Source organism: Phyllostomus discolor, chromosome 2 (genome assembly GCF_004126475.2).
Source record: "Phyllostomus discolor isolate MPI-MPIP mPhyDis1 chromosome 2, mPhyDis1.pri.v3, whole genome shotgun sequence".
Lineage (NCBI taxonomy): Eukaryota > Metazoa > Chordata > Mammalia > Chiroptera > Phyllostomidae > Phyllostomus > Phyllostomus discolor.
The window spans coordinates 114,666,259-114,692,768 of record NC_040904.2 but is presented as its reverse complement, the minus strand read 5'-3'; the positions used below and the strand labels follow the sequence as shown (position 1 = coordinate 114,692,768).

Genomic DNA, 26,510 nt, shown 5'->3' with positions numbered 1-26,510 from the left:
ATATGCACCCAAAATAGGAGCACCCAAATACATAAAGAAAATCTTAAAGGACTTCAAGAAAGATATTGACAGCAACACAATTATAGTAGGGTATTTTAACACCCCACTGTCAAAAATGGACACATCTTCCAAACAAAATATCGACAAAGATATTGTGGCATTAAACAATGCCCTAGATGAAATGGACTTAACTGATATATATAGAGCCCTCCAATCCAAAGAAGCTAAATATACATTCTCTTCAAATGCACATGGAACATTTTCAAAGATAGACCACATGATAGGACACAAAACAACCCTCAAAAAATTCAACAAAATTGAAACCATACAAAGCATCTTCTAGGATCACAATGGAATGAAACTAGAAACCAACTTCAAGGAAAAAAAACCAAAACACTCAAAATCATGGAGATTGAATAGCATGCTATTAAACAATGAATGGTTCAATAATAAAATTAGGGAAGAAATCAAAATGTTTCTGGAAACAAAAAAATGAACTCGCAACAATCCAAACCTTGTGGAACACAATGAAGGCAGTCCTGAGAGGCAATTTCATAACAATACAGAGCTACCTAAAAAAGATAGAAACATTTCAAACAAACAACCTAACCCTATGCCTATAAGAACTCAAGGAACAACAACAAAGACAGTCCAGAGCAAGCAGAAGGAAGGAAATAACCAAGATCAGAGCAGAATTAAATGACATAGAGACTAAAAGCACAATTCTAAGTATCAATGAATCCAGGAGCTGATTTTTTGAAGGGATAAACAAAATTGACAAGCCTTTAAGCAGGTCCATCAAGAGAAAAAAGAGAGAGAGGACCCAAATGAACACAATCAGAAATGAAAGAGGAGAGATTACAACTGACACCAGAGAAATACAAAAGATTGTAAGAAATTACTATGAAGAACTGCATGCCAAGAAATTTGAAAACCTAGGTGACATGGACAAATTTCTAGAAAAATACAATCTTCCAAAACTCAATGAAGAAGAAGCAGAAAGCCTGAACAGACCAATAACAGCAGATGAAATTGAAGCAGTAATCAAAAAACTCCTGACACACAAAAGCCCTGGACCAGATGGTTTCACAGGACAATTCTGCAAAGCATTTAAGGAAGAGCTAACCCCTGTCTTTCACAGACTATCCCCAAAAATCCAAACTGATGGAAGACTCCCAAACTCTTTATGAAGCCAGCATCATCCTAATCCCAAAACCAGATAAAGACACAATAAAGAAAGAAAACCTCAGGCCAATATCGCTGATGAACATAGATGCTAAAATCCTCAACAAAATATTGGCAAACCGCATCCAGCAATACATTAAAAAAGATCATACACCATGACCAAGTGGGATTCATTCCAGGGATGCAAGGATGGTACAATATTCGCAAATCAGTAAATGCAATATATCACATAAACAAAAGAAAAGACAAAATCACATGATCATATCAATAGATGTGGAAAAAGCATTTGCTAAAGTACAGCACCCATTTATGATGAAAACACTTGGCAAAGTGGGAATAGAGGGAGCATTCCTCAACATCATAAAGGCCATATATGAGAGACCTACAGCCAACATCATTCTCAATGGGCAAAAACTAAAATCTTTTCCACTAAGATCAGGAATAAGACAAGGCTGTCCACTCTCACCACTTCTATTCAGTATAGTATTGGAAGTTTCAGCCACAGCAATCACACAAGAAAATGAAATAAAAGGCATCCGAATCAGAAAGGAGGAAACAAAACTGTCATTATTTGCACGTGACATGATAGTATACATAGAATATCCTATAGACTCCACCAAAAAACTGCTCACCTAATAAATGAATTTGGCAAAACAGCGGGATACAAAGTCAATATCCAGAAATCAATGACATTTTTTGTATACCAACAATGAAATAGCAGAAGCAGAAATCAAGGAAAAAATCCCATTTGATACAGCAAAATGGAAAATAAAATTACCTAGGAGTAAAGCTAACTGAGGAAGTAAAAGACATGTATTCAGAAAACTACACAACACTGAAGAAAGAAATCAAGGAAGACACAAACAAATGGAAACATATACTGTGTTCATGGATCAGAAGAATTAACATCATCAAAATGTCCATACTACCCAAAGCAATTCACAGATTCAACACTATCCCTATTAAAGTACCAATGGCATATTTCACAGACATAGAACAAACATTTCAGAAATTTATATGGAACCATAAATGACCCTGAATAGCTGCTGCAATTTTGAGAAAGAAGAGCAATGTAGGAAGGATCACAATACCTGATACCAAACTGTATTATAAGGCCACTGTAATCAAAACAGCCTGGTACTGGCTTAAAAACAGGCACATGGACCAATGGAACAGAACAGAGAGCCCAGAAATAAACCCAAGTTTCTACAGTCAATTAATATTCCACAAAGGGGGCAGCAACATAAAATGGAATAAAAATAGCCTCTTCAACAAATGGTGTTGGGAAAACTGGATAGCCACGTGCAAAAAAAATGAAACTTGAGCACCAAATTACACTATACACAAAAATACATTCAAGGTGGATAAAAGATTTAAATATAATCTGTGACACCATTAAAGTCCTAGAGGGGAACATTGGGTAGAAAATCTCAGATATTTCAAACAGCAGCACTTTTACTGATATGTCCCCTAGAGCAAGGAACATAAAGGAAATAATAAACAAATGGTATCTCATCAAAATAAAAAACTTCTGCATGGCTAAAGAAAACAGCATTAAAACAAAAAGAGTACCAACTGTATGGGAAAACATATTTGCCAATGATAACTCAGACAAGGGTTTGATCTCCAAAATATATAAAGAACTTACACAACTCTACTCTAAGAAGACAGGCAACCCAATTAAAAAATGGGCAAAGGACTTGAACAGACACTTCTCCAAGGAGGGCATACAGAGGGTCCAGAGACACATGAAAAGATGCTCAGTATTGCTAGCTACCAAAGAGATGCAACTTAAAACCACGATGAGATATCACTTCACACCAGTCAGAATGGCCATCATGAACATATCAACAAACAACAAGCATTGGAGAGGTTGTGGAGAAAATGGAATCCTAGTGCACTGTTGGTGGGATTGCAGACTGGTACAACCGCTGTGGAAAACAGTATGGAATTTTCTCAGAAAATTAAAAATGGAACTGCCTTTTGACCCAGCAATTCCACTGCTAGGATTATATCCTAAGAACCCTGAAACACCAATCCAAAAGCACCTATGCACCCCAATGTTCATAGCAGCACAATTTACAATAGCCAAATGTTGGAAGCAACCTAGGTGCCCAAAAGTATATGAATGGATCAAAAAACTATGGTACATTTACAGAATGGAATTCTACTCAGCAGAAATAAAGAAGTTCCTACCCTTTGCAACAGCTTGGATAGAACTGGAAAACATTATGCTGAGTGAAATAAGCCGGGTGGTGAAAGACAAATGCCATATGATCTCACCTTTAACAGGAACCTAAACAACAAAACAAACAAACAAGCAAAATATAGTCAAAGACACTGAAATAGAGAACAGGTTGACAGTGACCAGAGTGGAAAGGGGAGGGAATTTCAGGGAAAAAGGGGAAGGTTTTACAGGAACAAGTATAAAGAACATATGGACAAAAACTATGGGGGGGGGGTAGAAATGGGAGGGAGGTGGGGAGGGCTGGAGGGTGCTGGGCTGGGATATGAGTAAAAGACAGAAAACTGTACTTGAACAACAATTAAATAAAAAAACAGTGATATAATCAAGTCTACAGTTTAATGAATAACTTAAAGTGATTATTTATTACATTAATACTATCAGATACTACAAAAAACCCAAACATTTTATTAAATAATTAAGTATCCAACTGCTTTCACCTAAAAAGAAAAGTCAAGTAATATGACACAACTTTCAAAGCTAACCTTTTAATGCAGTACCTACTGTTGTCTCCTTGCCAATTAAAAAATGTCTCAAAAATAGAAAACACAAGGCCATCTTTCTAAAGCTTCTTCACATTATAGCCTATGAAAGGCTTTGCTCTGGCTTTCCTGGCTTATGTTATGGAAATGAGGTTTTTTAAAACTAATTTGCCAAGGCCTAACTAACTCTTGCCACAAAAATGATTTCCAAAACTTTGTGAACAAGCAAAAGTAATCATTTATTTGTGACGTTCAGAGTCTGCCAAGTTTTAAATAAAGTTCATACCACAAAAGAGGCAATAAAATTATAAGCGTCTATTCCCTTTAAAAACTATTTTCTTATGGTTGGTGAGAGTAGTAAGATTTCTGAGCAGCTCAATTTTCTCCATTTGGCCTGAAGCAAAAAATGTAATCCAACATCTAACATAAAATGTAATTTATAGCTACACCAAAGCCCCAAAATAAAACCTTATAAGCCTATCCCACTTCTGAATTTGTTTTTCTGTATTTTCAGGTTTCCTTAAAAATAGAACCATAATTTATCTGTGGTTCTGCTCCTTCTTGGGTCCTGTCTTCATTCTAAACTCCATCCTAGTGTGTCCTGGCACTCTCTTCTTTGGTGACTTACTTCCCTGTTCATTGTGCAAAGTGTTTCCTAATTTAGCATGTCCCTTGCCCTGTGCAAAGGTTAAAGGTCATACAGTAGAGTCTTCAAAATGGTGTATGAATCCTTGTTTCATTGGAACCTACACGCAATGATGCAATATCTTTTTTCCTTTACTGTTTCCAGTTTTTCTACATTTTGAAACTCCTTTGGAGAACATGGTTTCCATAATGTTAGGCAAATGTCAATGCACTTCTGAAGCTATGGTAGAAATTCTCTCATTTCAGGATCCCCCTGGTTCCTGGACCCCAAGATCCAAAGGGAAGAAATACTCCTCTGACCACCTGTCCATCATACCATTAATACAGGATGCTCCACAGGAGTCGAGCTGTTTGCTCCCATTTCGTGTAACAAAAAAAAAAAAAAAATTGCACAATTTTTTCATACAAACATCTGCTCAAGAAGGAATTTTTTTAAGTTCAAAATACAGAAGTCAAATCATAATCAATACACAGATGCTATGCACACAGTAGGCATCTAAAAGGAAATGCACTCAAGCACCTGATTAATTCAGAGGTCATGGCTTGAAGACTCCCATGGGCTTCTGTGAGTCCCTTCCACTTGGTTTTTTGTTTACACACATCTTCAAATAATCAATCTTTAAAATGTCTGTTATGTAAATGGAAAAAAACTCAGGAAAAAAATAACACTTCTTCAAAATCTGTATCCTTGTATCTACAGATTTGCCTTTAGGAGCCACATGCATCCACCACATCCCCCATCTTACTAACTTTGCTTGCCCTCCGACCCAATCTAAAGAGATCCCATTCCACAGCTCACACATGCTCCTCTCACCCCACAGTGCCTCCACTAACACCAGTTCCCACCTAGCACCCCAAAAGTGAACTCCAGACAGTTGCTGTCTTCGTCTTCCAGTACCAATTCCAAGTTCTAGAGCAACATCCCATAGCTAATGTCCCATCTTTCCTACCTGGGTTGACAAAAGTCTTCCTTCTTTTTTTTTTCTTTTTTTTTAAGATTTTATTTATTTTTTAGAGAGGGAAGGGAGGGAGAAAGAGAGAGAGAAAAACATCAATGTGCGGTTGCTGGGGGTCATGGCCTGCAACCCAGGCATGTACCCTGACTGGGAATCAAACCTGTGACACTTTGGTTCGCAGCCCGTGCTCAGTCCACTGAGCTATGCCAGCCAAGGGCAAAAGTCTTCCTTCTTTATTCCCAAGTTTCACATGCACAATGAGCACATTATTAACTGAGGCTCCTTACATTTTTTACACTCTACTTCTTAAATGGCTTCCAATGAACAGCATCTTTCTCTAAGGTCCCATGTGCTGTCCAGAGATGTCCTTTCATATTCAAAAGTACTTACTATAACTATAGATATCCAATTCATATTTGTTGAATAAAATATTTTAATATACTCATTTTGGATTTCTGATTTTTACTTATATAGTCATTTCTATTATGAAATAGTTACCATCTACTCATCAGTAATTCAGAGAACTATAAAAGAGTATCTTTTCTAATTCCTTTCTAATACTTTGCCCCACAGCAATCTAAAATGGTCCTTCACACCCAAAACAGCACTTGGTAAAGTATGCTGGCTTACTGATTAGAAGAAATAAATAATTATAAACATCAAAGCCATTATAAACTTTATTTTTTCAATGTTTTATTCATTGATTTTGACAGAGGGGAAGGGAGGGTGAAAGAGAGGGAGAGAACATCAATGTGTGGTTGCCTCGTGCACCCTCTACTGGGGACCTGGCCCACAACCCAGGCATGTGCTCTGACTAGGAATCAAACCAGCGACCCTTTGGTTCACAGGCCAGCACTCAGTCCACTGAGTCACACCACCCAGGGCCATTATAAGCTTTAAAACTGGAAATGGGAATGACCCCTATTATTTTAGAAAACAAAAGAAAGTTACATCACTCCAGTCACAGCTCTAAGTCAGTATTAAATTTCACACTGAAAGTTGTGAAATAGTTACAACTTATTACAAGGATGAAAAATGTTTGTGTTTTAACAAGACCACATTTTAGCGCCCTGAGGCAAACAAGCACAAGTAATGAGTTGCCGAAGCAAAAGAACAGCTAGAAGCAGATGCATAATAAAAGAGATCATTCCATTTCTGCTCCTTAATTGTTCTGGCAGATCCTGTACAGAAGTGCAACCCGACAAAAGTAATGAATAAATAAACAGCAATTCTAAACATCTGGTCCTGTGGGAGGAATAAATATTTGGGACTATCAGATAAATATTCAAGTGAAAAACGTACTGCAGGTTCCTCCCTCACTAAGCCACTTTTGTAACTGCTCATGGTGGACTAATCAATACACAGACCCAAACTGCCACCTGAAGCCCCATGGTTCAAGTCGCAGGGGCAAGTGGGCCCCAGACAGCCTGTTCTGTTAGAGGTCCGGCACACACCTCCCAGCCCACGGAACTGCTCCTCCTTGAAGGAACCAGGACACTCCCCACCACGGTGCTGGGGATACCCTACGTTCTTCTGCCCCAGAATCTGTTTCTGTGGCTGATGAATGAGCTGTCCAAAAATATGAAATATTTACATATTTCAAGAACATGTAAATTTCTTAAAAGAAGTTCCAGTGAAGTTTTAACTGGAGACACAACTGCCTCTCAGAGGGACTTTGCCTCCCTATGTCTGTGCATCTCAGCATTTAGTCCTCTGTAGTTAGTTCATCTGCTCCATTTTCGGGCTGTTCTAGGTCAGGGTATCTCATTGTTGTCCCAAGTGGTGTCTGCAGACCCTACATTAGCCTTCGACAATCTCTGAATCTCTAAAATGCTATTCATGGGATAAGGTCAACTTTTAATCACATATGTAGAATTAAAAAACTCTATAAAGAGAAAAAAGGAACCAGTATCAAGTATATTTGCCCACTCTAAAATCTTTCTGGCCACTTCAACTACCAAAAGACTTGTTAATCCAAATACAGAATTATCTAAGTCATAACAGCACACTCTAGATCTTGTGAATGAATTAAATACAAGGATTAAAGTTTTGTCATAACTACAGCAGGTTCTCAAATAACATCACTCATTCAATGCTGTTTTGTTATAACAATGATGAGGAAAAAGACTGATTCCCAGCAGGGCTACTGTCTGTGTGGAGTTGGCATGTTCTCCCCATGTCTGCATGGGTTTTCTCCTTGTCCTCTGGTTTCCCACCACATCCCAAAGATGTGCTCATTAGATCAGCTGATGTGTCTGCACTGTCTCAGTCTGAGTGAGTGTGGGTAGGTATGTGTGGCCCTGCAATGGAAGGGCATCATGTCAAGGGTAGATCCCTCCTAGTAAGGTAAGCTTCTGGGACAGGCCCTGGCCACCTGTGACCCAGAAGTAGAATAGGCAGATTAGAAAATCACTATCTCACTTGTTTTTATTCATCTTTCTTAAATGGATGTATAGCTCACATTGATTTCAATGTTCACTATTAGAATTGTTTGCAGTCTTAATTTAAAAGTTTGAAGATGTTTTTGTGACCAGGAATATACCACAGGAAAATAATGCTTGTTTCTAGCAATTAGCCTAGGATGAAACTGGTTTCATTATGCATCATTTCTCTTAAAAGTCGCAGGTCCCGAGAACCTATCAACAATGCTAAATGAAGACTGACTCTATTTGGGTACTCATGGCTGGCTTCCATGGTAGGAAAGAATTTCAGAATAAGAAAACTACGTGGACTCAGCAATTGAAGTACAATATTAAGAACTTCAGACTTCCAGCCAAGATGGAGGCATAGGTAGACACACTGTGCCTCCTCACACAACCAAAAGAAGGACAACAACAAATTAAAAAAAAAAAAAAAAAAACAGAACTGACAGAAAATCAAACTGTATGGAAGTCCAACAACCAAGGAGTTAAAGAAGTAACATTCATCTAGACTGGTAGGAGGGGTAGAGACTGGCAGCCAGGGTGGAGAGGATTTGCAGCAAGGCCACGGCTGGTGGACCCAGTGAGGCAGCAGATTACGGACTGGGCAGTCCCACATTTGCTTGCAGAAAAACCGGGAAGAACAACTGGGGAGCAAGACAGACTATACAACCCAGCACTCCAGTGTGGGGAAATAAGGCCTCAAACCTCGGATTGAAAATACCTGTAGGGGTTGAGGTGGCAGCAGGAGAAACTCCCAGCCTCAAAGGAGAGTTTGTTGGAGAGACCCACAGGGTCCTAGAATGAATACAAACTCACCCACATGGGAATCAGCACCAGAAGGGCCAAATTTGCTTGAGGGAAGCGGGGGAAGTGACTGAAATCCAGCAGAGAGCAGAGCAAGAGCCATTGTTTCCTCTCAGATCCCTTCCACATGTACAGCATCACAATGCAGCAATGTGGGTCACCCGGCCCAGGTCAATACTTAAGGCTCTACCCCTCACTATGTAACAGGCATGCCAAGACAAAAAAAAAAATGGCCCAAAAGAAAGAACAGATCAAAGCTCCAGAAATAATACAGCTAAGTGACCGAGAGACAGCCAACCTATCAGATACACAGCTCAAAACACTGGTAATCAGGATGCTCACAGAATTGGTTGAATATGGTTGCAAATTAGATGAAAAAAATTAAGGCTATGCTAAGTGAAATAAAGGAAAATGTACAGGGAACCAACAGTGATGGGAAGGAAATTGGGACTTAAGTCAACGGTGTGGACCAGAAGGAAGAAAGAAACCTTCAAACAGAACAGAATGAAGAAGCAAGATTTCAAAAAAATGAGGAAAAGCTTAAGAACCTCCAGGACATCTTTAAATGTTCCAACATCCAAATCATAGGGGTGCCAGAAAGAGAAGAGAAAAAGCAAGAAATTGAAAACTTATTTGAAAACATAATGAAGAAGAACCTCTGCAGTCTGGTGAAGAAAATAAACTCCCAGGAAGTCCAGGAAGCCCAGAGAGTCCCAAACAAGTTGGACCCAAGGAAGCACACACCAAGGCACATCAGAATTACATTACCCAAGATTAAAGAGAAGGAGAGAACCTTAAAAGCAGCAAGAGAAAAGGAGACAGTTACCTACTAAGGAGTTCCCACAAGACTATCACTTGAATTCTGAAAAGAAACCTTGCAGGCAAGAAGGGGCTGGAAAGAAGTATTCCAAGTCATGAAAGGCAAGGACCTACATCCAAGATTACTCTATCCAGCAAAGCTATCATTTAGAATGGAAGGGCAGATAATAAAGTGCTTCCCAGATAAGGTGAAGTTAAAGAAGTTCATCATCACCAAGCCTTTATTATATGAAATGTTAAGTGGACTTATCTAAGAAGAAGAAAAATTAAAAGTATGAACAATAAAAGGACTACAAGCTCACAGTTATTAACAACCAGACCTAAAACAAAAACAAAAACAAACTAAGCACACAACTAGAACAGAAACAGAATCACAGACATGGAGATCACATGGAGGGTTATCAGCAGGGGAGTGGGTGGGTAGAGAGGAGGGAAAGGTACGGAGAATAGGTAGCATAAATGGTAGGTAGAAAATAGACAGGGGGAGTGTAAGAACAGTATAGGAAATGTAGAAGCCAAAGAACTTATATATATGACCAATGGACATGAACTAAAAGGGGGGAATGCTTGTGGAAGGGGGTGGTGCAGGGTGGAGGGGAATAAAGGGGGTAAAATGGGACAACTGTAATAGCATAATCAATAAAATATATTTAAAAAATTTTAAACATATAAAAAGAGCTTCACAAAGGTGGACTCAGATGGCAGGGACACTGCACAGGGGTCTGGAGGCTCAATCTGTGGCATTTCCCTCAAATGCATAGTGTGTGAGATGCCTCCGGAAGCAATGGTTGCTAGACGCCGGCTTTAAATTTGTGCCTAGTTAGCTGTTAGGAGTGCATCTTAGGAGTGCTATTGATTCTTGAAGCCCAGGTTGGACTGCAGATCCCCACACAGATAAGGAAAGACCATTGCAAGGTCCTGACATAGACTCAAAAACAGGATAGCAAAGTTGGGAAGCTGAGGGATTGAAAGGCAGAGAATTCCTCTCCAACTTGATTCTGGCCAATAATCCACCCAGAATTATTCAAGACCCTGATTAGAATTCTTCTGTTTCTTCCACCATGAAATGAAAAGTAAGGGCTGCTCAAATATACCTGGATAATAGGCTCAATAGGAAGATAATTTTTATATCAATAAATGCATCTGTTTTGACAAAAAAGAAAAAAAACTATGCTACCTTATCATTAAAGGGAGGCTTCCTTACTATTTTAGTCTATATTCCATTTATTATCACAGAAATCAAATGCTGGAGGACAAGGGGTTAATGAGACTGCTTAATTACGTGTCTTTAAATGTAAAATCAGCATTGCCACCTAGTGGTCATCTGAGTCACCTACAAAACAGGTTGTACAAAGTGCTAATCATAAATGTCAAGGATAATAAAAATTAAGTATATGCACACTAAATAAGCACAGAATAAAGCACAAGAAAAGTTAACTACTTCTGATCAATGCAACTGTTCTCTACAGTTCAGAAGGTGAGAAAATGCATCTATGACAATTCCGTTGCTGACTCTGTGCTTGGCATTCTGGGTGTCCTGCAGGACGTGGGGAGGGCCAGAGGGGTTTGGCCTCCCTCTGACTCTGAGGGCAGGACAGATGCCCTAGAGGACCAAGGACAGGCAGGACACCCATGCAGGGCACCAAACAAGCACCGAGATTACCAGAAAAACATGGGGGAGAGTTCTTCAAAACAACAACAATAAGACGATGCAGCCACAGGCTACAACCGTGAGCATGGATGAACCTGGAGGCCTTCATGCTGAGTGAAAGAAGTCAGTCAACGAAAGGCAAATACTATATGACTCCATTTAACAGAGGTCCCTAGAGAAGTCAGATTCATAGAGACAGAAAGAACGGTGGGGTCTGGGCTGAAGGATGCGGACAGTGTTTCAGTTCGTTAGGTGAAAAAGTTCTAGAAATGAGTTATAGAACATAAGGTGCTTTACTGCAAAACTACACTTAAAAACAACTACGATGCTCCCTGGCTAGTGTAGCTCAGTGGACTGAGCATGAGCTGCAAACCAAAGGGTAGCTGGTTTGATTCCCAGTCAGGACACATGCCTGGGTTGCAGGCCAGGTATCCAGTGGGGAACACACAAGAGGCAACCACACATTGATATTTCTCTCCCTCTCCTTCTTCCCTTCCCCTCTCTCTAAAAATAAATAAATAAAATCTTTAAAACAAAAATGACTATGATGGCAAATTTTATGTTGTACGTTCTTTACCGCAATTAAAAATAACAGTGACAGTGGCAGGGGCATGAGCAACAAGGAAGCCCTGGGCGGGACGCCTGCTGAAGCGAGTGCACAGGCAGGGGTCCACACACAGTCCAGGCACGTGGACAGGCTGAGGCCCTCTCAGAGTCCTCTCTGATTGGTATGTGTTTGGCTCAGGTTCCCTGAGGTTCCCTCAGGTTTCCTGCTCTCACTCTGCCCAGCCCCCAGATGCAGGTTTCTCCAGGGCCCCCTGGGGTACCGCTGCTCCCAGGGAAGCAGCACCTTCCAATGTTTGGGCACTACCTGTGAACGCTGCTAACTCCCAAACCCACCATCTGCTGCTCATGCCTTTCTCCTGAGCTTCAACTACACAGCTCTCAGACACTAAAACCTCCATCTCAGACATCATCTACAGAAACCTCAGTTGATGTGGACACCCAATTGGCACAGCACACTATAGCCCAGAACTCCTGGGCTCAAGCAATCCTCCTGCCTCAGCCTCCCAAGTAGCTGGGACTATAGGAGCACGCCACTGAGCCCGGCTACTTGGGACGCTGAGGCAGGAGGATCACTTGAGCCCAGGAGTTCTGGGCTGTAGTGTGCTATGCCAAACTTGGTGCTAGCTCAGTCCGTAGAACATGAAACTCTTAAATCTCAGGGTGGTAGGTTCGAGTCCCAGGGCAGGAACTAGTGTCTGTCATGATGAAGTAACCACTTGAGCTAAAGCCGACCCGTGGCCACGAGATAGTGGCAGAGGCTTGGAAGAGAGAGCAAGGCTCCTGCTTACTAAAGAGGGTACAGATGTAAAGCGGTCACAAGAGAGGACTACGTTGGAAGAAATCCCTTTTTCTCTGAACTCCAACACACCCTACGACCTTCCTGAAAGGCACTCAGTGCTGTCTGCCTTTACCTGAGCTCATGTATGCACTCCTGCCAAGTTGGTGTGTTGACCACACTCAGTTATCTACCCGCACCCCACAAGCCTGCGAATTCGTCAGCTTCAGATGGTGGCTCCACCCCACCCCACTTCACGTGGGCCCAATCTCCCCCAATTCTGGCTCAATGTCACCCCTGCCACCAGCACCCTGGCCAGCTGCCCCTCTCACCTCAGCCCAGTGCTTCCGAAACTGCCTGCAACAAGTGGGGTCTGCATCCACTTTGGGCAGCATTGCTCTGGACGACTCCAAGAGCCTTAGAATTAGGCTCCCTGCCCCACTCTTGACTCTCAACGCTGCCACCAGAGTCAGGGTTTTAAAACGAACATCTGAGCAGGTCAATGCCCTAACCACTCTCCCTAACAGTACTTCTCCACAGGGTATACTGTTAGTACAGGGACTAGGGGTCTCTCCTATACCCACTGCCAGGGGCAGGGATGCGAAGCGTCTTGGACATCAAAGAAATCCCTCTCAGAGTACCAGTGATGCCCCTGAGAATGGTCTGGGTCCTCAACAGGACACACAGCTCCCCTGTGGTCTGGGCCGGCTGCCTACACTGCCCACCTCCTACTCTATACCCACCTCAGGATGGCAGTCTAGCCCCCCCACCCCACACACACATGGTGCTCCTGCTTCTCACCTGGCTGCCTTTATTTCCCTGGCTGTCCACCTAGAAAGTCCTCTCCGACCCCCACCTCCTCCCAACCTACCTAGTACCTAATTTTTCATTCAATATTTTTTCTTACATTGTGGTAAGAACACTTAACGTGAGTGCTATCCTCCTAACAAAATTTAGGTGTACAACAGAGGATTCTTGGCTGTAAGGACAATTTTGTAATTCATACCTCTAGAGTTAACAACCGTTGGTAACTCCTCACTGCCCCTCGCCCAACAGCGCCTGGTAAATCCCTAAGTCTTTGACTCTGTGCAGTTGACTGTTTCCGTCACTGCAGACGAGCAGAACCACACAATGCTTGTCTGTGTCTGCACTCCCTCTCTGCTTTAAAGATGCCCATTTGTGGGCCTGTCTCCTCTCCATGACTGGGGGTTGTTCCAGTGCAAGGACCATGGCTTGTCGACCCTTGGACACCCAGTATTTTGCCCCCAGTAGCTCTGTCAACACTGAATAAGTGAATGAGAGGCTCACAGACAAATTCTTCCATAGACTAGATAAGTCCCTGACATGTAAACAAAATCCTGACTTTAGCAGAGGTGTACATTTGTCTGAGTCTCCACTCCTACTTTCTTTCTTTTGGTGAGTAGAACCCCTTAGGTTTGGCTGGATCCAAGGCCACCCAACAAGACATGACCTTTCCCAGCTGAGGTGTGCCCACATGATTATGTTCTGGACAATCGCATGTCATGGGAAATGCTAATTGTAACTTGAAGGTCATATCCTCATCGGGGAGCTGCTTGCCCTCCACACACTGGAATGCAGACACAACAGTGGGGAGCCAGCCCAGCCCGCAGTGAAGTAAGGAGGCGGAGGACCCTGGGGCAGAGCTGCCTGTTGCTGGCTGCCCACAACTGCACTGTTTAGGAGGGAACACAAATATCCATCTTCCTTATAAGTCATTGTTACGGTGTCTGTATGAAAGCAGGGGAATGAATTTTCTCATCTTTTCCATATTGTCTCTCACAACTCACTTAATCATAACATCATATCTTCCTAGCACGAACTCGTCTCTGATTGCTCAGTTTGGGGTAACCGTCACAGCCCAATAGGGCTACATTCTTTCAAGTCTGCTGGGATCCAGAGGAGGGACTATTGGGGTTACCAGCTACCCTCCTCCCCACAGCAGCCTCCTCTGTCCACTCCCCTAGGGCCTCCATGGGGCAAGAGAAAGGAGTACGGCCAGTCAAGGGGGTGGCATGTCTGCATTGCTGATGAAATCTGAACAGGTTTATAGAAGAAAATCTCCAAAGCTGGGTTTCCAGACAAAGAATTTCAAACTCATCAAGCTGCTCCTAGCTCTAATTAAAAAAACAAAAAACAAAAAACGGCAGGTACTTGTTTTTTTCCCCCTTAGAAGGTGCCATGTTGCAAGCAGGGGACCCAATAATCTGTCCTTGCAAGGACATGGGAAGGCTATATAAATTTTATATGTAAATCATTTCAAGATAAAGCACAATAAATCTTAATCTCAGTGCTACCTTAGCCTTCACTATCACTGCGGTGGCTAATTTTCCAACCCTCTATTTCCCAGCCCCCACCAACAGGACAGCAATCCATTGAGCACACACATCTCCTGTCAGAGTTCTTGTGAAGACGATCGTGGGATGGCATTTACCTATAGGCAGGCGCTGTGTCTTGAAGGCCACAGCAGTGTAGAGCAGCAGGCTCGGAGAAGCTCGTTTTTGCTTGGCCAAAGAAGAAAGTGGCAGCATGGCAGCATAAGAAGGTTTCGCTGCCCCAAAGCTCCAGCATTAAATTCAGTTCATGCCTATTTTAAACTGTATCAGAATGTACCTGTATGTGTCAATCTTTCTCTCTGTGATCCTTCTCAGAAACACATTATAAATTAAATCAAAAGTTCAATTAATAATGTCCAATTAAAACGCAGATTAAGAGACCCTCAGAGGAAGTATCACACTGAGGTTAATGAAAATGTTATTTCAACATGAAAATTGCCTTAGAACTTGTTACCAAAATTTTAAACATTAATTATCTCTGCTATTTTAAGCTCTAGTCTTAAAAAGTTATTTCTTCTTTGTATCATACTTTATAACAAACCCACCATAGCCCTATACAATTATATAATTCTCTTAAATTAAAAACTAAATATATGTAATAATTTAGACTATGATGCTTGGAGCATTAGCCATTAACTAGCACATTTTAAATCATAAATAGTCAATACTAAATATGCAAAACAAGTCAGAAGAGTTATTCTCATCTAAACAAAATTCATTCTCTGCAGACTAAGAGCTTTGGAAAACACACACGTATCAATAAATGAACATTTGGCAGGCACCCTGAGCCATTTCTACATACCTGCATAAGATCTGCAGCTTGCTTTAAGATGCTTTTTCTTAACTCTTCTGCTCTCTTTGCATGAAAAGAATTACTTTGACTCTGGATGACAAACACAATTCCTTTTAAATCTAAAACCAAAAAAGAAAAAATTTTTCAGGTATTTATTTTTTGACAACACCAAAATAAACTTGAAAACAAGTTTTAAAAAGAAAACACGCTACAAGATAAGCCTTAAGGAAATAAACGCTTAGGGAAAAAAATCAATGTATATGTAATTCTAGTGATAAAATCTGTGTTTTGAAATTGATCTACAAAACTTCTTTCCTAGAGACTAGCAAATAAGTAAACTCAACGTCTTAGACCAAGTCTGTAGTAATAAGCTATGGATTTGCTCCTGCCTGTCAAAAAGAATGACTGTAAACACAGTCAAGTATGAAAATGTCTAGAACACTAGCCCCCCTAGGTGCAGAAAACCTTGTTTGCAAGTAGCCTTTTAACAATTCATCTATAATCCTACATTGGGCTGTTACCTGCTATGGGTTGAATTATGTCCCCCAAACTTAGATGGAAGTCGTAATACCAGGATCTCAGAATGTGACCTTAGTTGGAACTGGGTCTTTTCATCAAGTTGAAGTGAGGTCACTAGTGTGGGCCCTGATCCAATCTATTTGGTGTTCTCATAGAAAGAGGAGTTGTGGACACAAACACACAGAGGGAAGATGATGTGAAGACACAGTAAGACTGCTATCTACCAGCCAAGGAAAGAGACCTTGGAAGACACCAGCCTTGTGACACCTTGATTTTACACTTCAAGGCTCCAGAACACTGAGACAAAATTCTGTTGTTTGAGCCACACAATTTGTGGCACTTCACTGCTGCAGCCCCAGCAAAGTAACATACTACCTCAAGACCATTCCAGAGGCCTTTCAAGGTGACATTCAACAGTGACTGCATATGTCCCGTGAGCTTACAAATAAATAGCTTAGTGATCCAGGCCCTACCTCACAGGTATCCAGCCAGAACTGAGTGTTCTCTCCAGGAAAACAGCCACAATCCCACAGAAGCAGGGTTCAGCAAGAACTGCTGCCTAAAAACTCGTCTATGACAACACTGGCCACTAGATTCACTACAAGGTGACTGGCTTGTCTACAATGACCAGCAGGGCAGAACCCCTGCTCCAACATGCCCACCTGACACAGGGGACTATCAGAGATGGCCCCGAGCAGAGATGGTTGCTCCAGTCCCACGAGAAGCACAGGAGCTTCCTCAGTAACAGGAAATGCTGTCATGTCAGCACTCTGCCACCAGATGGGGTGTGGCGGAAGGCAGATGTCAAAACACTGTAGCCTCCAGCAAGGATTACAGAAAAATGGGTGGTGGGGACTACCCCCAGCACGAGCCCTTCCTGTAACACCTCAACTCAGAGGCACGAATCTCATTTTTATTCCATTATATTTTATTGTTCTGATGTTCCGTTCCATAATGCCATTCACTTTTTCACTCACTCAAACATTCATACAACAAATAGCTCCACAGTGAGCCATCCAGATCCTGAAAATAATCCCAAATACTCTTTGAGTAAAATGTAATAAAAAATGTATCATGGAAGGAAATGCTGCACAACCTACGGAATATGATCTCATTGCTTTCCATTACAGTGTATATACATGTGCAGATTCTACATATTTATCTCTACTTTAACTTGGCGCCTGGGTCTAAATCGGACACCCGGAAGGACTAACATGGTGTCTTCTATTTCCACTAAAACGTAATCTTCCATCTACTACTTCTGAAACATTAACACAAACCAACATATGAAAAGAAGAGTTATGAGGATTTACTTTTGTGAAGAATGAAGTAAAACTTCAGACGATAATTTTACAAAATTTAATAAAGTTGAGGATGCATATTCCCAATGACCCAGAAATTCTACTGCTGTTAACCGTCACTGAGAAATGCTCCTGTGTGAGTGAGAGGGTCTGTAACAAGTGCACTCGCAGCAGCATGTGCAAAAGGAAAACTGGAAGTGATTCAAATGCTCACTAACAAGGTGCACAAATCAAAATACTACTCCACAATGAAAATTCACTAGTCCTATACGTATCAACCCCAATGCATGCTGGAGATGAACTGTATAGATAGAATGCTGAAAAACCAAGCTGCAAAGGAATAATTATATAAATCAATGGTTTGCAAAAGCATACACATATATACATAAAGTACATATATGCTGTGTACATATGCAGATATTGTCCATATACCTGACGTGAGTGTAAGATTATTTAAGAATGATAAGCAGCAAATCTGAATGATGATTCAAAGTCTTCAGCTATGTAGTAATTTGTAACAAACATGTAAGATAGGATGTCATTACATTACTCTTTGTGGCTTTTTGTATGTTTAAAATAATCCATAATGAAATTTTTAGGAGAGCAGATCTGTGTGTCAAAATCCTGCTTTCACCACAGTAACCAGATCCCACCACTTCTGCCAGATCAGCAGAACTCCCACTGTCTGCAGATCATCCAATGCAGAGGAGAGACTCTGGAAGAAGGAAAAAGCAAAATTTCCCCCTTTTCACCTATCTGGGACATGTGCTGTTAGTTGTATGTATTTCTTCTGCTACTAAGAATTATGCCCTTCTGTTCCGTGTGCTTCGACCATGAGTGCTGTGTGCATCCACTCAGCAAACACTGCTGAGTCTCTACCACGTGCCAGGATCCGGGAAACAAAGGGGACCCAACGGTCCACAGACATCAGCACCTGAGTCCAAGTCCACTGTTGGCAGGACTGCAAGCTAGTGCGGCCACTACAGAAAACTGTATGACGTTTCCTCAAAAAAGCTAAAAAAGAACTACCATAAGACCCAGCAATTCTATGTCTTTCTTCTACCTGAAGAAAGCCAAACCCTAATTTGAAGAGATGTCGCACCCCTACATTCATTGCAGCGTTATCTACAGTAGCCAAGATATGGAAGCAATCTAGGTGTCCATCGGTAGATGAGTGGACAAAGAAGATGTGTTACACACACACAGTGGAATACTACTTGGCCATTAAAAAGAATGAAATCTTACTATTTTCGACATCATAGATGGACCAAGAGGGTATTATGCTAAGTGAAATAAGTCAGTCAAAGAAAGACAAATACCATATGCTTTTGTTTTTATGTGGAATCATGCATCCAATTCCCACCATGACCAAGGGTCTCAATGGAACAAAAGAAGATGTCTTCCTTAGTGTTCCTCACATCTTGGGACAGAATGGAATCTCACATGTCGTGCAGGTGACTCTGACACCTGAGGAAGAGGCCTGTTTGAAGGACAGTGCAGACACACGGGGGGGGATCCAGAAAGAACTGCAGTCGTAAAGTCTTCTAATGTACCGCCTCACTGGCTAGGCTACAACAGGATTTAGTTGGAAAATAAAATAAACTAAAGAAGAAAACAATACAAAACAAAAACAAACCTGTAGAATCAGAGACCAAAGGGACGGTTGGCAGCAGCGGGCAGGGGTGAGGGACGGGTAAAAAAGGTGAAGGGACTGCAGCCAAAAACACTGTGACAGTTTGCCCTGTGACAGACGATGGCCGGAATTAGTGTGGGGTTCACACTGTGAGGTACATAAATGTTGAATCACTATATTGTATACCTGAAAGTAATATAACTAACATAATACTGTGTGATATCTATACTTAAATTTTAAAAAATAAAAATATTTTTTTAAAAAGAAGGTAGGCCATTCTACCACAAAGGTGTAAGTGCAAAGCCAGAGCCGCATGGAGAACTGGGAGGACACAGAGGAGGGGGCGCCAGTGCAAGGAGAGTTTCCGGGAGGAGCCGTTTCCTGAGTTTCCTTTAAGCAGCAGCCATTTCTGCAGGCTCAGGCTCAGGGGGTTGCAGAGCAGCAGCAGCAGAGGCAAGTGAGATTATCACTGAGGCCACAGCAGCCTTATCTCTGCAGCATCCCTAAGCGGGTGACGAGGGAGTGTGTCCGGCATTTCTGAGCACAGGACGCAGGGAACAGTCAGTGATAAAGTTGGAGCGGGAGGATGGCTGAGACAGGTCAATCATGAAGGATTTAGAGGTCTCACTCAGAGGTTGGGACTCCAAATTAATAGCTTTCAAACTGGAGACAAGCTCAGGAGCCACTTGGGACCCCAGACAGTGGGACCCAAACCTTCACTGCTCCCACTGTCCTCCCCTCTCTTCTCTGGGGTCCCTAGGACACAGTGCCCTCATTTCTTCCTCTGTGAATTTAGGGCCCTGACAGTTATGTGTGGCTAAGGAATAGGATGCCTACTGGGGAGTTACAGGGAGTGAGGCAAAAAAGGAAGAGTGCTCCTAGTTCTTAAAACTGGTAATACAGAAAATTGTCTCCGTACCATTCTGCCCTAGTCCCTTCCAAAAGAGAACCAGGTTAGTACAGTTTAGTGCCAAAAACAGCCTATCTGCTTAAATTCCTGCTGCTCTTTACATCAGCACCAAGAAATATTTTCTGACACGTGTTCTAAAGCCTCCCTCACTGAGCCACACCCTGGTGGTGTCTAGACCACACAGCAGTGGCTCTCTGCTGACACCTCCCGACCCTGGGACTCTCAGACTCCTGCTGACTGGTCCCTGGAGCTAACAAGACAACTCCACCACTTCTCACTTTGGCTGCACGTCTCTAAACTCAGTGCAGTTTGCTTTCAGCAAACACTGTCACCACTCAAAACAGATTGTCATTGTTTCTCCTCCAGGAATGGGTGACAAATGGGTGGTACGCTAAGTGCCTGAAAATAATGATAAGCGTGACAGGAAGATAAAGAACAGAAGCAAGTGGAGAGCTGCAGAGAGTACTAAGTACGGGCAACAGAACCAGAGGTGGTTAGAACAGGTCCCTGCAGGAGAAATAATTCTTCTGTGAAGGTAAAAGAAATCAAGGGTCCTCTATTTCTGCAGGTGCTGAGCACCTGTCATATACCAAAAGCTCTACTAAGCACTGATCCTTGCTGGTCAGAAATTATCTGGACACACAAATTTCACAAGGCTGGTGTTTTTCTGATGAGAAATCAATGTGGCTTCTTCAGATAGAAGCTGAGTAACAATCAGGCTCGTGACATAAGGCTGAGGGATAAGTATGCACACATACTCACACATGAAGAGCCTGTATGTGTGAGTATGTGTGCACTTAATGTGTCACTTGGTGAGAATAATGTCACTGGTGAATCTGCGGATTAAGTGGTAAGCCAGAAGAGAAAAAGAGACTGCCTGTGTTGGAGGCTGCCACACGGCCCGGAGTACAGTTCAGACCATGATCTAAGCACTCTGGCTCTGCTGCCTTGGGAGCCCCTGGTCCTGCGGACTCACTAAGACTACAGCCAATAAATCCCCAGGGTCCTTTGCAGATGACCAGACACCAAGTTAAATATCACCACGCTGGCCATCCGTATTTGCAAGAATGTAGATTTCTGGTCCAGGTAACTTCCCCTTGGTCCTTTCAAAGCCATGTTCCCAATGATGGTCATCAGTTCGTCTAATAACCATTTACTACGAGGAGACCCATCGGCTCCCAACCAAGCAATGTGGCTCCTTAAATACCACTGCTCCCAGAGCTGGCCGACCCCCACTCATGGCCCTGTGTTCCCCTGCGTGCAGGGACTCAGATGTGCGTACACAGCACAGGCCATCCTCCCCACGCCACCCGGCCTGCCGCCCAGGTGCTCGCTCCTATCCTCCTGACTCCTTAGAATCCAGGCCCAGGAAGGGAAGGTCTAGAAAAGAAGACATACCTTTACCCACCTTCCAGGTCTCCAAGGCCCACCAGTGACAAAGTTCACACCTTTTGGGGAAAGACCCACCCCTACACACAGAGGTGTGGCCTTACCCTCCAGTTAACACCCTAGGGCATGTTTTCCACAGAACACACCCAAAAAATCCTCACTCATGGTCACATCCCTGAAGACACAATACGCTCAGGGAGAAAGGTGCATGTACGTGGGCTGTGACAGAAGTGTGGTGTGTCTACAAAGGAGCAAGCCATCCCTTCCACACCAGGGATCAGGAGGAGTCTGACAGAAGATGTGCCCATGAGCTGACCTGAAGGGCAATTTGTGTCCATGGACCCACAGTGGGGGACCTGGCTCCAGGCAGAGGAAGGCATGAGCAAAGGCCACAGTGTGTCCTTTTCTCCCATTACGTGTGGGCCCCTGGTCACAGTGTCAATGTCCCATTCACATCTGCCATCACCTAGCATGGCAATCTGCCCTTATTGAAAACTCAACAATATGTACACCATAAATAAAATCAGAGAGACAAATGCATTTCACTGAATCATAATTTATAAGAAATATTCTTAAGTTTTAAAAGAAATTACATACCTATGTCATTTTTCCTTGACATACCACTTTTCTCCAAATTCTGTATTTAAAAAAAAAAAAGAGAGCAAAAAATAAATCTCATCATACAACAAAGCTAACAATGCACTGAATAAATTCATATGATACACATTAACATTTGGGGGGAAAGGAAATGAAGATGAGACCTTGGAAATGTTTCCTTACAAACACAGGCCAATATTAAAAGGGAAAAGCAACAATGATGCCCTCTCATGAGGCTGTCCCTTTCACATGTGATTTTTTTCAAATTGATTTTGAGGGAGAGAGGAAAAGACAGAAAGAGAGAGAGAGAGACTGATCCAGAAAAACACTGATTTGTCATTCAACTTATCTATGCATTCATTGGTTGAGTCTTGATGTACCCTGACTGGGGATCAAACCCACAACCTTGGCATATCAGGACAACACTCTTACCAACTGAGACCCAGTCAGGGTTTTATATGTGATCTTGGGCAATCACTTTGTTGAGCTGAGGCTCTTTCCTCCTGTTTAACATGGAGCTAAAATTTAACTGGTTCAGGGTTTTGGAGGGTTAATTTTAAAACCTTATGATAACCTAAAATAAAAAGGTTTTCAAAGTGAGAGGCAACATCATTTTTTTGAGATCAGTAAGAATAGCTATTCAGGAAGCACTGACTAATTCCAGCAGAAACCCAAATAGTGCTCCAATTACAAGACAAAGACAGTGGGTATTTATGAGAAAGGGAAGGGGAATGATCACATCAACAGAAGGAAGGCATTGCTATTGGTGCAGATAACCTAACATAGTGATGTTAGTTCTAAACAAGGTTTTGAATTTTCAGTTCAGTAGTCATCTTACTGCTTTCTTGTCATCTCTGCAAACAGTTTGGAATACAATACTGCCTTAGGCCCAGCCCAAAGGTAACTCTGCCCTGTTTCAACATTCCAAGGTTTGAGGCATACGGACAGATGTACAAGGCAGTTCCTCTGAGATGGCAGCTCTGGCTCCCTTTTAAAGTGGCTCCATTTGTTTTGGGATTTTTTTTACACTTGTAAAAACCACTCTGAGCATTACAAATATCACAGATAGTATCAGTGCTAGCAGTGTGTTGCCCATGAAGATGAACCCTATTAATTATTGTATTTACCATCATTTGGCTCAGATGTGCTGTCACAAACACTATGATGTTCTCTCCTACCTAAGGAGTTGCCCTGGGGCCCTGCACATTATTGGCCTGTGGCTCATGAGAATTCATGGGCACAGAAGGGGTATCTGACAGTTGCAGAGCTCCTGACACAAATCTGGGTGTGGGCACAGAAACACCTGACTCTGATCCTGGGAAGATCAGCGAAGGAGCTCTGAAAATTCTCTGACAAAGTGCCAAGTGTCAGCAGCTAAATCTGCCACTTCTATTGTCTTCTCCAGCAGACAAAGAAGGATTTTTCTCTCCAATTGTCCTTTTCTGCTTTCAACCACCATATGCTACAATTATGACAATCAGACAGTGGCAAATACATTCCATTTTCTTCACTGACAGCAACAAGAAATTACCTACAGAACTGGGAGCAGCTTAAAAGGTAAGCTACACTGAGATGAATTCTCTTAGAATGCCCAAGGGACTGTGACAATAGACAGGGAGGAGAGAGCAAAACACAGGGGAATGGCTATCTTTAGTAGTCTTTTCTGAAATTACCTTTATGTCAAGAACAGAAATAACACTGACACTAAAGGGATAATTCAAGAGTTAAAGATCTTAGCTTTAGTTATAGTTGTTAGGCTTAAGTGATTAACATAAGTGGAAAGCTGTTATTCCAGGAATAACATTCCAGGAACTGGAATGCATGACCTACAGGCCCAGGAGGTCCATGAGCAATTCAACCTTTGTGCCCCAGGGGGTCTGCAAGCCACAGAGATGGTATCTGAGCCATCTGTTCCAGGGAGAGAACTCCCAGGCACAGATAAAGAACTGCTGACCAGCAGATAAAGAAGTGCTATGAAAAATCACTGTGGGCTGCAACTCCTATCTGATTAACCTTTTCCCAAACCCCTTGCCTACCCATTCCTCCTCTGTATAAAAAGGTCAGCTTGAGATGAGATGTTAAGGCAGTTTCTGAGGGCACACAGCCCACTGACTTCTCAGATCACTGGCATCTGAATAAAGTGCCGGAGAGATTTAGTCCTTGTCTCTGCTTATTGGTTCTGGTAGTGACAGGCAGCGCAAATGCCAGCATTTCCAGTTTCAAGATGAGAAGAATCCTACAGTTATATATTTATTTGTTAGACCTCGGGATCAAGTGACATTCTACTTACTCCTGATAAAACACACACTTTTTAGAAGAGCCGAGAGAGAGAGACTAGAATGCTGAACCCACTTCTGTAAATGTGTGAACCAAAGCCGGGTATCGTCATATGTTAGTGTGTGTGGACTCGTTGTGCCTTCCCTATTCTAAATGCCGGCTGTGGCCAGGGGAACAGCTCACCCTGGGAGAAGGAGCACTGGCCTTGGATCCAGAGGGGCCTCTTTGCTTCCAGCATTAACCTGCCACCCCTTGGCCAAGGTGCCTTCTCCTTGGGAGGCCACAGCTTTGGCTGCCAGATAAGGCTCATGGAAAGTTACAAATTTTAGATCTAAAAATAGAACTGGAATGGATAAAGAAAATGTGGTATACACATATAAGAGAATACTATTCATACTTTAAAAAAAGAAGAAATTCTGACACATGCTACAATGTGGATGAACCTGGAGGACACTGTGGATGAAGAAGGGGCCGCATGCTAAAACTGACAAGCCCAGGGGAGGCCTGCAGGGTGGCCTTACAAACTAAGAGCCTGAAAGTGACGACATAGGATGGTTTACACATCAAAATTCCTAACTAAAAGTGGGTCATGATAGGCTGTCACATCCTAGGCCGATATCTTGACAGAGGTCAATCAGTACCTTAACTGAGCCCGTCTATTGTATTTTTGCATCTACAGTAACATGCCTTTGGAGTCTCAGAGTAACCTCCCTTTTCCAGACCCCTCGGGGCACAGCCTCCCACCAGAGCACAAGATCAGGGATCCCCTCATTGTTGTTGTGTTAATTGTTGACTCTTTACTGTCCTTTTCCCACCAGATGTAAAAGAAGTATGCACCTAGCATTTTACTTTTTATCCAGTCCCAGAGATTTCTCTGCTTTGCTTTCTCCTGCCTCCCTAATGTCTCCCTAACATCACCAGTGGATTTAATGTAACCCCTTTTGTCTTGCCCTTTGATTCTGATGTATAAAACAAGTGGTGAAACTGTCATTTTCCAGAAAATTTTCTCAGTCCATTGAGATTTTGCTTCCTAGCAATTGTCATCAGTTTGGCTCATAAAAATTCTTACAGGTGTGGACATTCTTAAGTTGACAACATTATTATGTTAAATAATTCAAAAAATAATATAAATGGAGCCACTTTAAATGGAGCCAAAGCCGCCATCCCAGAGGAACTGCCTTGTGCCTCAAACTCCGGAAAGTCAAAACAGGGCAAAATAACCTTTTACTAGTCCTAAAGCAACATTATATTCCCCCAAAAATGTTTGCAGAGATAACAAGAAATCAGATCTGACTACAAGGCTGATGGCTACAGGACTAAAACTTAAATTCATTGTTTAGAACTAACATCACTATGTTAGCTTCTCTGCACCAACAGAAATTCCTTCCTTCTGTGGATGTAATTGCCCCATTCCCTCCTCATAAACACCCTTCATCTCTGTCTCCTAATCGGAACTCTATTTGGGTTTATACCTAAATCACTGCTTCCCTAACAGCTTATTCGTTTGGATTTCAAGCTTGTTACCTCTCACTTTGCCTTTTATTTTCAGGTTAACATATCAGTAAGCCAGTCACAAAGAGACAAACACTGTAGGATTTCACTTATATGAGACGTCAGAATAGTCAAATCAGTACAGACTGGAGGCTGGGAGAGAGCGATGGGCAGTTATTGTTTAACTGGCACAGAGTTCCTGTTCCACAAGATGAAAAGAGTTCTGGAGTCTGCCTGCACAACAACATACATGTACATAACAGCACTGAAGTATACACTTAAAAATGGTTGCGATGGTAAATTTTATGTCATGTGTATTTTACCACAGTTTTTAAAACGGGCATTAAAGATGTCCCAATCCAACAGTCCCCTTTACCAATGAGATAACGGAGGCTCAGAAAAGATAAAGGGTCCAGTCATAGTCCAACAGTCATTCCAGCCACAGAGCCAAGACTGGACCCAGGTTTTGAATCCTTTCTGATGTTCCTTTCTTATACTTCCCGCCCCTGAACAACACATGTCCAGCCTTCCTCCAGAGGTATTCTTCAGAAAACGTGCATCATTAGATGTGGACAGATTTTAAGAGTAAGCTAGAAATAATACCTACAACAGTCACCTTCATCAGCAGGTGGAAAGATAAACAATATCCCAAACTCAGTGTTTGCAGACTTACTTAGCACCCTGAACAAGCTGG

At 42.2% G+C, this 26,510-nt stretch overlaps 1 protein-coding gene across 6 annotated transcripts in view; it reads right to left on the bottom strand.

Annotated features, from left to right (window-relative positions):
* B3GLCT (beta 3-glucosyltransferase) overlaps nt 1–26,510 on the bottom strand; it is a 135,370-nt gene that overhangs the window by 88,007 nt on the left and 20,853 nt on the right. For 4 of the 6 annotated variants that reach the window (XM_036018375.1, XM_036018376.1, XM_036018377.1 and 1 more), the window contains exons 3-4: nt 22,049–22,088; nt 15,709–15,818 (exon numbers count right to left, since the gene is read on the bottom strand). In XM_036018375.1, the coding sequence (XP_035874268.1) occupies nt 15,709–15,818; nt 22,049–22,088 (150 nt within the window). The remainder of the gene's footprint in view (nt 1–15,708; nt 15,819–22,048; nt 22,089–26,510) is intronic. The other 2 variants (XM_036018378.1, XM_036018380.1) reach the window with 1 other exon arrangement.